Source organism: Zingiber officinale, chromosome 5A (assembly GCF_018446385.1).
Source record: "Zingiber officinale cultivar Zhangliang chromosome 5A, Zo_v1.1, whole genome shotgun sequence".
NCBI lineage: Eukaryota > Viridiplantae > Streptophyta > Magnoliopsida > Zingiberales > Zingiberaceae > Zingiber > Zingiber officinale.
The window spans coordinates 151318307-151335397 of record NC_055994.1 but is presented as its reverse complement, the minus strand read 5'-3'; the positions used below and the strand labels follow the sequence as shown (position 1 = coordinate 151335397).

General features: G+C 40.8%; 1 protein-coding gene across 1 annotated transcript; it reads right to left on the bottom strand.

Annotated features, from left to right (window-relative positions):
- Nucleotides 1-833: 833 nt before the first annotated feature.
- Nucleotides 834-3590, bottom strand: LOC121980194. The gene is made up of 5 exons (XM_042532150.1): nucleotides 3455-3590; nucleotides 2765-3013; nucleotides 2297-2696; nucleotides 1242-1473; nucleotides 834-1061 (listed from the first exon to the last, which is right to left on the bottom strand). Exons 1-5 carry the CDS (start codon nucleotides 3588-3590, stop codon nucleotides 834-836), a joined length of 1245 nt encoding a protein of 414 aa, XP_042388084.1.
- Nucleotides 3591-17091: the final 13501 nt, after the last annotated feature.

Sequence of the window (17091 nt, the reverse complement as noted above, 5' to 3'; positions counted from 1 at the left end):
ACAGCAAAAATCTTCGAGTGTCGGCAGGTCACCGTTCTCCACTCGAGCTCGTATATACAAAATATAATACAACATCAGTTTGATCGTGTTTTCTCGTAATCTTCCCCATCCCTAAACTAATTTGGATCAAATATATCTCGCATGTTTTCCCCCAACATCTGTTTAAGTACCTTCATCCTTTTAACATCATGGAAAGGCTATCATGACAAAGAAAACAAAATGATATCAGATTCTTCTTGAGGAAAAATTGATCGCTCTTGTTCATTACTGGAAATCAAGAAAAGAAGTCACCGCTAAAAACCTAAGAGAGAATGAAAGCAACAAGGGTTTACTGTTGTTGGCAGAGAGAGCAGGACAACCCAAAGGGCGCAATAGCTAAAATGTTGAAAGAACAAGGAAGGAGAACTCCGGTGGCCTCACCGAACTCCGACACAGGCTCCGGTGGATGTGGTGAGCTGGAAAAATAGCAAAAGAAGCAGGGAGGAGGGCTACTACCCTTGTCGTTGGGAGTGAACAGCAGCTGTTGCTGCTTGCAGGAGGAGAAATCAGAAGAAAAGGGGCTGCTGTGCTTGAGAAGAAGACCGGCAGAGAAATTTGTCGTTCGTCGCCGCTAGAGAAGGAAAAGAAGAAGATGAGAAGGGGTTGCAATCTTCAGTGGGGAAGAGAAAAAAAGAGGGAGAAAAAGGAGGAGGTATGGGGATGTGCACGTGGGTGGCATGGTAGTTGCCATTTTATTATTATTATTATTATTATTATTATTTTCATACTTAACATTCTTCCCCACTAAAAGAAATTTGATCCCCAAATTTAGGTAATTAAGACGTATTGATACCTCAGGTAAATAAATGAGGATATCGAGTGCGCATATCATCCTCACGTTCCCAAGTTGCTTCATGATCAGAGTGGTGCTGCCACCCAACCTTTACGAGGTGGATGCATTTGTTCTGCAAAAGATGTTCCTTGCGATCCAGAATACGAACAGGGAATTCTTCGTATGTCGCATCAGACTGTAGGGGAACTTTAAGATCCTTCAAGACATGTGTTGGATCTGGAACATACTTCTGTAGCATAGAAACATAAAAGACATTATGTACTCCTGTTACTGCTGGGGGTAACGCAAGTTGATATGCAACAACACCAATCCGCTCAAGGATCTGGAAAGGTCCGATAAATCTAGGAGCCAACTTCCTTTTTAACCCAAATCTCTTAACTCATTTTATGGGTGAAACACGAAGAAATACGTGATCATCTACCGCGAATTCTAACATTCTTCGTCTTCTATCTGCATAACTCTTTTGGTGACTCTGAGCAGTCAACAGTCTCTGTCTAATGGTTCGTACTAGCTCAGCATCCTGCTGAACACTCTGAGGGCCCAAGAGTTGACTCTCGCCAACATCATCCCATAAGATAGGAGATCTACATGTTCTGCCATAGAGTGCCTCTAACGGTGCCATTTGAATAACAGAGTGGTAACTGTTATTATAAGCAAACTCTACCAAATGTAGATGGTCCTCCCAACTACCCCCAAAATCTAGCACGCAAGCATGCAACAGATCCTCTAGAGTCTAGATAATGCGCTCCGACTGTCCATCAGTCTGAGGATGAAAGGCGATGCTAAAGCGCAGCTCAGTACCCAACGCCTTTTGGAAACTTTGCTAAAATCTTAAAGTAAAGTGAGGATCTCTATCAGAAATAATACTGAGGGGAATACTATGGAGTTTAGTAATCTCTCTGCAATATAACTCTGCTAGACAATCTAGAGATTCTGTCTTAAGAATCGGTAAGAAATGTGCTGATTTAGTTAATCGATTGACGATCATCCAGATTGAATCATGTCTCCTCTGGGTCATTGGTAACCCCGTGACAAAGTCCACAGTGACATGCTCCCACTTCCATTCTGGCACTGCAATCTTCTGAAGTAGCCCGTCTGGTCTCTGGTGTTCTGCCTTAATTTGCTGGCAAACTAGACACCGAGCTACAAAATCTGCAATATCTCTTTTCATACCTTTCCACCAATATGATCGCTTCAAGTCTTGATACATTCGTGTACCACCAGGATGAACTACAAATCTCGATCGGTGGGCCTCTCGAAGGAGATCCTCCTTAACAGGATGTACCTCCGGAACACACAATCTACCTCGGAACATCCATATCACGTGAGAATTCTGACTTGGGGCCGAACTCCAACTCACTAGCTATCAATTTGAGATACTGATCTTCTATTTGACTTTCTTTGATCTGCTCAACCAATGGGGACTGTGCTATCAAGGAGACCAGTATACCACGCTGTGTTTACCCTACTTCAGCTAAATCTAAGTCTGAAAACTGTTTAACTAGATCTGTAACTGCCGCCCTGTGAGTTGCCAATACTCCTCTAGACTTCCTGCTCAATGCATCTGCTACTACATTATCTTTTCTAGGGTGGTAGTTGATAGTGCAGGCATAGTCTTTCAGAAACTCCATCCACCTTCTCTGTCGAAGGTTTAACTCTTTTTGCGTGAAAAGATATTTCAGACTCTTGTGATCAGTGAATATCTCAAAGGTAATACCGTAGAGATAATGTCTCCAAATCTTAAGGGCAAAAATGATGGCTGCTAATTCTAAATCATGTACGGGATAATTCTTCTCATGATCTTTCAACTGACGAGAAGCATAAGCTACTACTCTATCATACTGCATCAAAACTGCCCCTAATCCTTGAATAGATGCATTCGTGTAAAAATGAATCCATCGTCTCCAGAGGGAATAACTAAGACTAGAGCACTCGCCAATCTCTGCTTGAGCTCTTGGAAGCTTGCTTCACAAGCCTCAGACCAAGTAAACTTTACTCCTTTTCTAGTCAACCGAGTCAAAGGTGCAGCAATACTAGAAAATCCTTCCACAAATCTCCGATAGTACCCAGCTAATCCGAGAAAACTACGAATCTCTTGCATTGACTTTGGTTGTTCCCATCGGTCAACTGCTTCAATCTTCTGGGGGTCTACTGAAATCCCTTTGCTAGAGATTACATGCCCTAGAAATCCCACGGAAGTAAGCCAAAAAGCACATTTACTGAACTTCGCATATAAGCGTTCCTTCCATAAAGTTTCTAGAACTATTCTGAGATGTTGTTCGTGCTCCTCTTCTGATCGCGAATATACCAAAATGTCATCAATAAAGACAATAACAAACCGGTCTAAATATTCTAAGAATACCCGGTTCATTAGATCCATAAACGCTGCAGGAGCATTGGTAAGCCCAAACGGCATTACGAAAAACTTATAATGCCCATACCGAGTACGGAAGGCAGTCTTCTGAATATCTGTATCTCTAACTCGTAACTGGTGATAGCCTGATCTTAAATCAATTCTTGAGTACACACAGGTACCTTTAAGCTAATCAAACAAATCATCTATTCTAGGCAGAGGATACTTGTTCTTGATAGTTACAGAGTTTAACTGCCTATAATTAATACAGAGCCTCAAGGATCCATCTTTCTTCTTAACAAAGAGCATTGGAGCACCCCAAGGAGAAACACTAGGACGGATAAAATCCTTGTCTAGCAACTCCTGAAACTGGATCTTTAGTTCCTCCAGTTCTCTTGGTGCCATCCGATATGGAGCTTTCGATATTGAAGCTGTGCCAGGAAGCAACTCAATGGCAAACTCTACCTGTCGCCGAGGTGGCAAGCCAGGAAGTTCTTCAGGAATACGTCAAGATATTCATGTATTATGTGGACATCAAAAAGCTGGACAAAACTGTTCACATTGGAACTCAATAAAGACAAGAGATACCCCTTGCATCCCCGAGCCAACAACTGCTGAGCCTAGAGAGCTGAGATAATAGATACCTCTCGATCATTGATTCCAATAAATTCCCATGATGATTGATATAAGGGTTGAAAAGTCACCACTTTGCCTCGACAATCGACAGTGGTATGATGCTCTGGCAGCCAATCCATACCCAAAATAATATCGAATTCAGTCATCTCTAGCACTTGCAGATCCACTGTAAGTATATGACTATCGAAATTTAAAGGACAACTCTTGACCTCCTGATCTGACATCAATACTCCACCTGATGGTGTCAATATTGCTAATCCATAAGGTCGAAGAGTTGGGATCCTCCCAATTTTGCATACAAATTCAGGAGAAATAAAGGAATACGAGCTACCCGTATCTATCAATATATCCGCGGGCATACTATAAACAGAAATAATACCTCGGATAACAGATCCTCCAGCTCGCTGTGCCTCATCATGAGTCAAAGCATAAACATGTCCTGGCTCAAGACCTTATGGCTGACTCCTCTGGATAGAAGAAGAGGGTTGACTCTAATCCTGCGAAGGCTGGTATGACTAGGTCGAAGGCTGATACTGCTAGAGTGGAGGTAACAAGTACTGTTGGGGTGGAGGTGGCAGGTACTGCTGGGGTGGAGCTACCAAATATTGCTGAGATGGAGCTGACAAATATTGCTGAGAGGGAGCTGGCAGATACTGCTGAAGTGGAGGTACTGAGTGATACTCACTCTCCACCTAGGACTTCAAATGATAGAGTTGTGGCTGGTGAGCAGACTGTGTAGGTGGGGGATTTCGTTGCTGAGACTGCTGAGATCTTTGCGGGCCTTTCTACTGCCGAGATTGTGGAGGTCGTGAGGTAGGTCGAGCCTGCTGAGACTGTGATCCTCCTGCTTGATGTTGTGCCTTCCAAGTGCAATCTTTCTGCATATGTCCTGGCAGTTTACAATAGAAACATATACTCTTATCCAGTGGACATTCTGATGCCAGGTGATTTGGTGCACCACATTGAAAACACTTCACAGATATCTAGTCTCACTGTGATGGGACGGGCGACTAGATCCCTGTGATACTTTGGCCACCTTTTGTGGCCGTGAAGACTCTCTAGTCGTATCCTGGCCACAAGATCGACGACCTCGACTCTGCTGTCTAGAGTGTGAGCTCTGCTAGGTCTGTCAGCTAGCTTCTCTTTCTTGGGAGACTTGCTGCTGAGTCATCTCAATAAATATAGCTCGATCAAGTGCCTCCCGATAAGTAGTAACAGGAAATCCAAACATCCTGATCCGAATATATGCTGATAGTCCCTGTGTAAAATGAAACATACGATCTGAGTCCTGAGCTACCATATGTGGGCAAAACTCCGCAAGTCTGCTAACCTCTGCACTATAGTCTAGCATGCTTCGATCACCTTGCTTGAGATTCATAAACTCCTGGCGTCGAGCAATACAAAATGCTACAGGAAAATACTGTCTCTCGAACGCCTCTCGAAAAGACTGCCAAGAGATAATTTGATCCCCAAAAACTGTCTTTTGCATCTTCCACCATGTGGATGCTTGCCCTCGAAAATGATAAGCAACTAGCTCTACCTTCTCTGTGTCTGAACAGGACATGTACCCAAAAGTGCCCTCAATATCCTCCAACCATGTACACGCCACGCCACCCAAGGATCGGTGCCTCCATGGAACAACGTAAAATGATACTTTGTTGAACTAGCAAGCAAATGAATACGGGTCTTTTCCATGACAATGGATGTTGTAGGAATGGCTGGTACGGCTACATGAGTTGCAACAAGATGAGGTTGTCCCTCAGTCTGCCCACTGACTCCAATTCTATGACCAACCTGAGCTCTCGGTATCAACTCAGATGGGGAGATAGGGGTCTCATCCAAACCATGATTGATCCCCTGAGTAGCAGTGGCATGCCGACATGCACGACCACGACCGCGACCACTACCACTATCGCAATCATGACTGCGACTACGAGCACGACTACTGCCCCAACCACGACCACGGGCTCGTGGCATTTCCTATAAAATCAAATGAAATTTTCAATAATCAATTATAATCAAGATAATTAAAACGAGGCATGACCCTTAAATCCTATAGCTCAGAGATTACAACTCGACTTGGATAAAAATTCCTTTGCTCGAAAACTACATAAATCAAAAACAAAAATCTTGAAATAAAAACAAAAACCACAAATAGAAAACGGAAAACCTCGCTCTGATACTAATAAAATTGTCAAGCCCCCGGGGGTATAGTTCCCGGTACCCCACTCGGTGATAATATAATATAAGAAATCCTAGGAACTATCAAAATAGAATAACCAAAAAATGTATCAAATTTATATATATGTCTTATTTCATAGACTACAAGACTATACAAATCAATGACATCTGTAATAAAATTTTAGAACATAAATACAACGAAAACAAAAGTAAAACAAACTAGGAAATCAGCACGTCGAGATCTCTGAGCAACTCTATGAAAGTCCAAAATCAACTATAATATCAAAAGGATCCCTGTGTCTGCAAAACTGGAGATCAAGGAATGTAGAAAGTTAGCCAAATAGCTAAGTGGATACTCAAGAAAGATGTGCATGAATTTAATCTTGTTTAAGAATCAAAGAGGTATCATTTATTATTTCAACTTTTATTTCTTCTTTGAGTTCTCAGATAATATACATAAGTGTATAGTTATGATCATCTAATATTTATTTGTTAGAATTAAAATTCATCTTCATATATTACCATCAATTAAGATAAATTCTTAATCTTATTATTTAATCAATCGGTATACAAGTTATCATGATAATATCGACATGTATATCCATAGTCTAAATATGATAAATCAACTAAAAAGTGAATCACCGAAGCCAATATCATCAGAGTGTAATATCATATGGATAGGCTAAATGCCTCCTCAGAATATAAAACTGTCGCATACATCATCTGACGTACGGGCTATCAGCCCTCACCGGTGGAAGACATAATAAACACTGACTGAGGGCTACATCACACCACCACGCCTTGAGTGTACGGTCAGGTACTCTGGACCACGGGCCGCCGCACTACCACAATAATATGTGGGTGGTCCAGTGCTCTAATATAAAGTTCTGACACAAAGCTAGGCTCACCGTCATCACTTTTCAATATTCTTTATTTACCATCTTTATTATTTCACCTTTATGATTATATTTATCCATTTATCATGATTATTCTTTTTTCATATTGCATGGTCAATCAAGGTAATATTTCCGTATCAAGTCTGTTAATTTATCATTATAGGGTCCACAGATAAAAAGCTACAAGTGTCAACAGATAGAGTATCAAAAGCATGGAATAAGGTCAAGCAAGTAAACAAAATAAGGTATCAACAGAAGAGTAATTCAGAATATTTCTTTAATTAAAAAAACAACCCTTCCTATATAAATCCTAGTATGAACCCACATGTGAACAAGAAATAATATCAATTATTTACCTTCCAATGATTTTAATATTTTAACCCATTTCGCTATTTATAATATCAGTTTAATCCTCATTTTGAAAACAATGATACAACATATACATAATCCAATTTATATATTTATTCATGCACAAGGAAATATACAAGAGTAGATGTATCCACCTTATGTACAACAAAAATCTTCGAGTGTCGGCAGGTCACCGTGCTCCACTCGAGCTCGTATCTACAAAATATAATACAACATAACTCAAATAGTCAAAATACTATCTAATAAGAATCATGACATGAACATCTAAATTTTTTTATCTACAACTCGAAGTCGAAGGATCATTTTGATCGTGTTTTCTCGTAATTTTCCCCATCCCTAAACTAATTTGGATCGAATATATCTCACATATTTCCCCCCAAAATCAGTTTAGGTACCTTCTGTTGGATATTGGAACCTTAATGGACCAATATCGGTTTTGTGGAAAAATCGGAATGTTATCAATAGATAGAAGTCATAATTGACTTTAAAATTGAAATATATGTTTCACGTAGATAGATTTAGACTATTAATTTGCTTAAAACCGATTAAAGGTGAATGAGAAATTAATTGTTTAAAGTCGGCCCTAATAAACATTAATTACTTATTAATAATATATAAGGAAATGCATGAGAGAATAGTCCCACATCGGAAATTTTTGATGTGCATTCTTTGCTTATTAATGATGCTGTGTTAATGGAGTTAACTCAGAAAAAAGACCAGGTGCTCTCTTCTCAGGGGCGAGCAGATGCTCGCACCTGTGAGCCCGCCACGTGCGCAATGGGCGCTTTGTAGGCGCACTTTGCGAGGAGCTTAAATTTATGCTCTAGATCACATTGCAGTGCCTACGTGACACTCGGGTGACGATGGATCAGTAGATTCAGATCCAATGGCTGATGACAATAGGCGAGATCTGAGGGTCACAACTCTTCAGATCTGATGGATGAGATTAAAGTGGAATATGTGAAGGGTTATAACTCTTCAGAATGGACGATCCAGATCGATCCAGCCCAAAAAACACATCCACTCACCCAAAAGGCATTCAACCTCTTCATTTGGTATAAATAGAACCCTCCAGATGCTGGAAAATTCATTCGAATTCATCTATTCTACTCTCTCTTGAGCATTCATCTCATCTTGTGCATAAAGAGTCAAAATAGCCTATGAGAAGCTACTCTCTCTTGAGCATTCATCTCATCTTGTGCATAAAGAGTCAAAATAGCCTATGAGAAGGTTCGCTGGTCTCGGAATTCGGAGTGCTACGATTTCGAGACGTTCGTTGTTGTATCTTGGAAACTAATTACTGCTATCCGTTAACACCGTAGTGGAGCAATATCGTTTACGGAAATAGTGTCGAACACTAGCCTCGACGATCAATATCAGTTTGCGCACTCCGGGAGATACCGGAACCAACAGTCGTAAACGATATCCTGCAAACTGATATGGCTACTTCCAACGACGTTCCGACGGTCATTCCGACCGCCATTCCGCCAACATCAATTCCGCACGGAGAAAAGCCGGAGAAATTCACCGGAGCCGACTTCAAAAGATGGCAACAGAAGATGTTGTTTTATCTAACGACGCTAAACCTTGTACAGTTTTTTCAGGAAAACCCGCCAGCCACTTCGAAAGGTAGTAAGGCTGCCTGCGATGCATGGTCACACGAAGATTTCCTGTGCCGCAACTATATTCTCAACGCCTTGGACAACACGCTGTATAACATGTATTGTCGCAGCTTGAGAAGGTAGTAAATCTTTATGGGAATCACTTGAGAAGAAATACAAGACCAAAAATGTCGGATTGAAGAAATTCATCGTCGGTCGGTTTCTGGATTTCAAGATGATGGACTCTAAAAGCGTCTCAGCTCAAGTCCAAGATAGACAATTAATACTGCATGATCTGGACGCCGAAGGCATGAAGCTGAACGAGTCATTCGCAGTAGCTACAGTAATTGAGAAGCTCCCTCCGTCATGGAAGGACTTCAAGAATTACCTCAAGCACAAGCAAAAAGAGATGGGACTGGAAGACCTGATCCTGAGGCTATGAATAGAGGAGGATAATCGAAAATTATCCGACTCTAGAGGAACCAAGCGGACTATTGACGAAATGTCCAACCTGGTTGAGCCCAACGTGAAAAAGCCAAAGCAGTTCAAGAAAAAGGCTCAAGTAAAGAAGTTCAAGGGCTCTTGCTACAACTGTGGAAAGTCAGGACACATGTCCAAGGACTGCAGACGCCCGAAGAAGCCGACCAAGGGGCCAAAAGATGTTGCAAACCACGTCACAACCTCTCTTGAGGACTTGGATCTCACTGCGATCGTGTTTGAATCCAATACAGTGGAGGATAACCCGAAGCAGTGGTGGATCGATACTGGAGCAACTCGTCATATCTGTTCAGATAAAGCCATGTTCTCCAAGTATACTCCGATAAATGGAAGGAAACTCTATATGGGCAATTCCACGACATCTTCGATCGTCGAACTCGGAAAAGTTGTTCTGAAGATGACGTCTGGAAAGGAGCTTACTTTAATTGATGTGCTCCATGTTCCCGACATCAAAAAGAACCTAGTTTCTGGATCGGCACTTGTTAAGGCCGGGTTTAGACTAGTGTTCCAGTCCAACAACTTTGTCCTTATGAAGAATGGCGTCTTCGTAGGAAAGGAGTACTTAGAACAAAGTCTATTCAAAATGATTGTAATGACTGTACTCCGAAAAGTTGGTGGTAATAAAATAATTGCTTCCAGCTATGTGGTTGAGTGTTTTAATTTGTGGCATGATCGACTCGGACATGTGCATAATAATACTCTGAAACGTCTCGTCAAACTAAATTTATTACCGAACGTCAATCTTAACGAAACACACAAATGTGAAGTGTGTGTGGAAGCTAAAATGACGAAACTACATTTCCATTCGGTGGAAAGGTCAACAACTCCTCTAGAATTAATACATAGTGATCTATGTGATTTGAAATTTGTGTAAACTAGAGGAGGTAAAAAGTATTTCATTACTTTTATCGATGACTGCACGAAGTTCTGTTATGTCTTTCTTTTAAGAAGTAAAGACAAAGCCTTAGAGGCGTTCAGAAGCTATAAAACAGAAGTTGAAAATCAACTTGACAAACGAATTAAAATAATTCGTAGCGATAGAGGTGGAGAGAATATGGTGCACCGTTTGATGAATTTTGTTCAGATTCTGGCATTATCCATCAAACAACGGCGCCTTACTCACCTCAATCGAATGGTGTTGCTGAACGTAAAAATCGGACACTAAAAGAGATGATGAATGCCTTTTTGATAAATTCAGGCTTACCTCAAAACTTGTGGGGGGAAGCAATATTATCGGCAAATCACATTCTCAACAAGATCCCTCATAAGAAAAGTGATAAAACTCCATACGAACTATGGAAAGGCCGCGAGCCATCATACAAATACTTGAAAGTGTGAGGGTGCTTGGCAAAGGTCGAAGTACTTAAACCAAAGCAAGTAAAGATCGGACCTAAAACGTTTGATGCGGTATTTGTCGGGCATGCCCATAATAGTAGTGCTATCCGTTAGCACCGTAGCGGAGCAATATCGTTTACGGAGATAGTGTCAAACACTAACATCGAGATCAATATCAGTTTGTGTACTCCGGGAGATACCGGAACCAACACCTTCATCCTTTTAACATTATGGAAAGGCTATCAAGACAAAGAAAACAAAATGATATCAGATTCACCTTGAGGAAAAATTGATCGCTCTTGTTCGTTGCTGGAAATCAAGAAAAGAAGTCACCGCTAAAAACCTAAGAGAGAATGGAAGCAACAAGGGTTTACTGTTGTTGGCAGAGAGAGCAGGACAACCCAAAGGGTGCAATAGCTGAAATGTTGAAAGAACAAGGAAGGAGAACCTTTTCCTTTTTCTCCGGTGGCCTCAACGAACTCCGACAGAGGCTCCGGTGGCTGTGGTGAGCTGGAAAAATAGCAAACGAAGCAGGGAGGAGGGCTACTACCCTTGTCGTTGGGAGTGAACAGCAGCTGTTGCTGCTTGCAGGAGGAGAAATCAGAAGAAAAGGGGCTGCTGTGCTTGAGAAGAAGAACGGGAGAGAAATCTGTCATTCGTCGCCGCTAGAGAAGGAAAAGAAGAAGATGAGAAGGGGTTGCAATCTTCGGTGGGGAAGAGAAAAAAAAGAGGGAGAAAAAAGAGAAGGTATGGGGATGTGCACGTGGGCGGCATGGTAGTTGCCATTTTATTATTATTATTATTTTTAAAAATTTTTTTCATACTTAACAAAATGAGTTGGCACATGTATTGGGCACGAATTGGGTTACATGTAGTTCTTTCATTCACTGGTTGTTCTCTGACAATCTATCTTCAACTGGAGATATAATCGTGGAGGAAATCTAGGCATTTTTTTTGGCTTCACTGTCACTACATTTGGTTGACAAGCTATAATCTTGCGGTTTAGTTTGGATCATGGTGTTGCTTCTATGAAACAACACAACCCAAAGTGAGTTGCAAGTTTTCTTCCTATTTCAGTTTGTCAATCTCTGTTTTTTTTCAAATGATTTAGCAGATAAACTTAACTAACTGGAGAATTATGAAGATAATTTACTACCTGTCGTGATAATATAATTACAACAACTAAAGTGTCTCAGCTATTTGGGATCCTGTTTGATATTGGCTACATCAATCTTGTATTCTTTTAAGTTCTGTGGAAAGCCACGCCAATTCCAGGTTATTTTGTTTTTGATCTTTACCTTTCGCATTCAACTGCCAATGCTAGTAGAAATTTGGATAAGAAACAATTTAGGGTCACATTACGTCTTGACAATTGGTTATAAACTATGTCAAAAACCTCATGATTCATGGATGTGTTTCTTAATCATGCTTCATCTCCATTTTCTATTTTCTATAAGAACTATTGCTAAAATAAGTTACAGGTTTTGAAGGTCAATTCCTTCTCAAACTAATATACATGCTGCCTTTCTCTGTGGTTGCCTTTACAAACATATGTGAATTCACATATGCTGAAAAGCCAACCTGAATAATGGATGAAAAACATATTTACAGTTTCTCTTTTAATGCAGAATGGACTCTTTATTATGTGGTTTGGATTTGGGTCGATGGAGACGGGTTTGAACTTGCTCTTCAAAACCCATTAGGAGATCTACATATATAGATCTAGGTTGGAGAAAAAATAGACCAACACGAAAAACCTAAAATAGTTTTAGGGTTTTGTTTTTTTCTCTCTTCTCCTCTTCTTGTCACCGTCGCTGACCAAGGAGAAGGGTTCTCCTTGGTCCCGGCCAGCTTCTCCCGCCACCACCTCGCGCTGGTCAATAGCCCCCAGCCAGAAGGATGTCGGAGCACAATGTAAGATTGAAAAGACATTAGAGGAGGGGTGAATATGCATCACTTTTTCTAATATCATGAGTTAAAACAAAGAGAAAGGAGAAAGAACCATCGCTAACACAAGTCTTTTTACTTATTTCAGATCCTTCGGAGACTCCTACTTAAAGACCCGCACTTGATGAGCACTTTCATTGGACAATCACTATAAAATCGAAGAAATTACAAAGTTTAAGTACAATGCGAGTATGTAAAAATATACCGACAACAATAAGAAGTAGAAGATTGATCGTAGGGTGTCGGAGTAGACTTTCAGTGTCGTCAGAGTCTTCTCGAAACAGTGCACAAGTACAAAAGTCAAAGAGTGATATTTCAAAATTGTTGGTCGAAGGCCTTTTTATAGGCCATATCTGGGTGCCTGGACCACCCTGGATGCCTGGAGTGCTAACGTGGCGGCTCCTCGGTGAAACTCTATCTCTGAAAGTTTATCCTTCTCGATCCGAGTATCCGGACTGTGATGTAGGTTGGCCAATCAATGTGCACCACCTCATCCAGTCACCTACTTCTTTGCCTCCTTTCCCGGGTGCCTGGACCACCTCTGAGCTCTTGGACCACCTCCGGGCGCCTGGAGCTCCTTTTTCAACCACTGTGTAGCTTTGATACCTTGCAAATACATTAGTCCAAGTAAAAATTATCTTATAAAATAGAGTTAGCACATTTAAAATATAATCAATTTACAACTTTGATCTTGTCTTCCCAATACCATGATCTAGTCATGATTTTAGCTTACACTTCCCAAATGACTCGTCTTCACTAGATCTCTCTCCCCCAGTGACTTATCTTACTTACCATTTACAGTCTCTTGACTTACCTCTTGATCCACTAGGTCTTCCTCTCAAAATCATATATTCGGACTTTAGCCAATCGTCTAGAATCGAACATCCCGATTGGACTTCATCCAACTCTCAAGTCCCGCAGAGCCAACTGACTTCCTACCAGAATCACACATCTGAACTTCAGCCTAGTGTGAGTCCTCTAGACTGGTCAATTCCTACACACTTGCTAAAAGGATTAGATCATAACATAATCTAACTTTAACCTTTTTCATACATCAAAATTTGAGTTTGATCATTAGTGTAATCTGCACCAACACACAACCCCTCTGGTCGACACTACCACCCACAAGTAAGCAATCAGTGGACAGATTGTTGTTCGCTGGTGTCAAGCTATGTTCCAGCCTTCTTCAAGCTTCGTTCCGGCAAGCAAACATTTCTACTGGAACCTCAACGCCTAAGGGTATGATATCCCTCGTCGACAGCGACCTTAAGGACCTCGGACAACGATGAAAAGATCTCCAAATAGTGGCAACAAACGTTGTTGCTCCCCGATTGCCATGTCCAATTAACTCAAACACATAGGATTCTCTATGACAATACTAGTTGAAGTAATTTGAAACAAATTCATATATACCTAGATATACTTTCTGTTGGATCATGAGCACGTGAGAGACGGAGAGGGTGAATCATGTGATTTTAAAAACGCTCTTTTCTTTTAAAAATATCGAGTTTGTAGCGGAAATAGAAATAAGGAACAAAAGCGAGAAAAAAAAAAGCAAGCGCTAACACAAGTAATTTTTTACTTGGTTCGGAGCATTAACGACTCTTATTCTAAGATCCACACTCGTTGAATGATTTTGTTGGTCAATCACTATTAGTTCAAAAATGAGTTACAAAATTTGAGAACACGAACTATAAAATGAAAGATTACCGACAAGAATAAAGTATGAATAGAATTCCTTAATCATAGGTTGTTGGAGTAGCTTTTCAAGATCGTCGGAGCTTTCTTGGAGTAGCACGTAAGAACGAACGTTATAGCAAATGTTGTGTTAAAGCTGCTAGTCGAAGCCTCCTCTTATAGCCTTGTCCAAGCACCTAGATCCCCTCTTGGGCGTCTGGACTATGCTGATGTGGCGAGCTCTCATCGAAACTTTATCCTCGAAATTTATCCACCTCTGGGTACCCGGACCCCCTCCAGGCACCTAGACTGTTGACATGGGTCGGCCACTCGTCGTGCTTCAACTCAGCTTCTAGATGAACTTTGCTGATCCGAGTGCCTGGAGAACTTCTGACGCATTAACTGCCCGGGTGCTTGGTCAAGCACCCGCTCGACCTCATCGAAGCTAGTCCAAGCACCAAGATCCACTCTGGGTGCCCGGACTACTCTTTTTTGCCTTTTTTTTTTTAAAAAAAAAGAGTTAATCCAGATAACCATAATATATTTATCTTGCAAAATAAAGCTAGCACAATAATAATATGATTAATTTTATGACTTAGATCTTGTCTTCCCAAGATTATGATCTAGTCATGGTTTCAGCTTAGACTTCCCAAATGGCTTTAAGCTGGACCGCGTCTATAGTCCCACTGAGACTCGTTCTCACTGGATCTCTCTCTTCAGTGACTTACCTCATTACCATTTGCAAACTTCCTTAATGTTAGGTCCCTTGACCCACCAGGACTTCCTGTCAGATCTCAATCAATCTGGACTTCAGCTAGTTGTCAACCTAACTGAACTTCCGTAGCTTCTACCAGATCTCAATCAATCTGGACTTCCTTTTGTCATATCTCAACCAATATGGATTTTCTGCCAGCTATCAACCTAGTCGGACTTTAACCTGATGTTTTGGTCCTCCAGACACATCAAGTCCTACACACTTGGTAACAGGTTAGACAAATAATACATCTAACTTTAATCTATTTGTTATAAATCAAAACCTGGTTATTAGTGCAACCTACACCAACGCCTTCATGATATCCTCATTGCGAAAACTTGTATTTTTGCATTTGCAATGATTACATAGACAACATAACTCATCACCATTCTTACACTCCAAATAATGCTTAGCAAAGTTTACAAACTCTTCAACTCCTTCAAAATATTCTCATGTGATAAATTTATTTTCTAACTTATTGTACATCCAAACTTTATTCACATACATTGTAACCTAATGAGAAATAAATTTACAATATTATTAAAAGTGTAAAACTAAGTATGCATATAGTTTAAACTTAATCTTAAGTACTTAAACTTAATACTATCAATAGCATTTAAACTTAAACTAAATTAACATTGTATTTAAGCCTAAAAAGAAGCATAGTATCACTGAAATAGAAAGATCAGAAATGGTGTCACCTCGACTACTAAACTCGTGTAGATAAAAAAATGCGGTATACCTAAAGATAACGAAAACAACCAAAAATTAGCTAAAATCTATTGGGGTTGTAAGGTTGCAAATAAAATCTCACATTGAAAATACATAGAAAAGATCATGAGCTTATAAGAGAAAGATATCTCTATCAGTATGAGGTATTTTGGATATAGCCTAAAATAAAACTATAAAGGTTCAGTCTTAAAGTGGAAAATATCATACTATTATGAAGATATCTAAATTAATTCGGTCCTAACAATTGGTATCAGAGTCTGAACTATCAGAAGGTCTAACCACCGATTGTGCACAAGAACTATGGTCTAATCGAGCTATATGAGTAGAATATTGACCTCGAACAAAGAAAGTGGAGGCTACTGTATCTAGATCAAGAGGATCAGACACCAGGCAAGACGTCCTGATGGACAGCTAAACAGAGAAGCCCTAGTTGCAGCTAGGCAAGTAAGTCATGGTAGGTCAAGTGGATCAAGAGGTAGGAAGATCTGGTGGGTCGAGGATCGAATGTCAAATAAATAGGCTTTCCGCTTGAGAGGGGCCTTATGGTCATTCGTCTGAGGGAGGGAGAATTGTTGGGGTTGCAAGGTTGTAAAAAATTTCCACATTGAAAGCACATGGAAAAAATCATGGACTTATAAGGGAAAGATATCTCCATTGGTATAAGACCTTTTGGGTACAGCTCAAAAATAAAACTATGAGAGCTTAAGTCAAAAGTGGATAATATCATACAATTATGGAGATATCTAAATTTCTTCGGTCCCAACAAAATCAATCACATTACAAAATACCTTAATTAAATACAATAAAAGATACAATAGTGTGAGCTCGTAGCAGGCCAAGATCGCGTCTAGGATTAGTTGAGGTTGTGGTTGAGCTCGTGGTCGGACAAGCTCGACTCTGCCAAAGTCGTGGCTGACCATTCTTGACTATGCAAAATCGCAGCTGACCAATCTCAAAGTCATCCAAGCTCGTAGTCGTGAGGTCACGGTCGGCCAGCTCATTTCTATGAAGTCAGGCCTGCAAAGCCCGCGGCCGACAAAGCTCACAGTCGCGAGCTAGCGGCTTGACCAAGCTCGTAGTCACGAGTATGCAGTTGGCCAAGCTTGTAGTCACGAGCTTGCAGCCGGAGAAGCTCCTGGCCGCAAGCTCACGGCCGACCAAGCTCTTGGCTAGCTAAGCTCCTGGCCATGACCTTGAGACATGCCAAGCTCGCAGCCCCGAGCTCGCGACGATGGAGAGGAGAAGAGGAAAGGGAAGGGGAGAGGAGAGGACTGTACTGG

Excerpts from the sequence above, each read along its gene's own strand:
- LOC121980194 (XM_042532150.1), bottom strand. The coding sequence starts at position 3,590 with ATGGCACCAAGAGAACTGGAGGAACTAAAGATCCAGTTTCAGGAGTTG. Across the intron at positions 3,014-3,454 it reads AGATGGATCCTTGAGGCTCT|GGCATGTAATCTCTAGCAAA; the intron begins GTATTAATTATA and ends TGGGATTTCTAG. Across the intron at positions 1,062-1,241 it reads AATTCGCGGTAGATGATCAC|AAGTATGTTCCAGATCCAAC; the intron begins GTATTTCTTCGT and ends TCTATGCTACAG.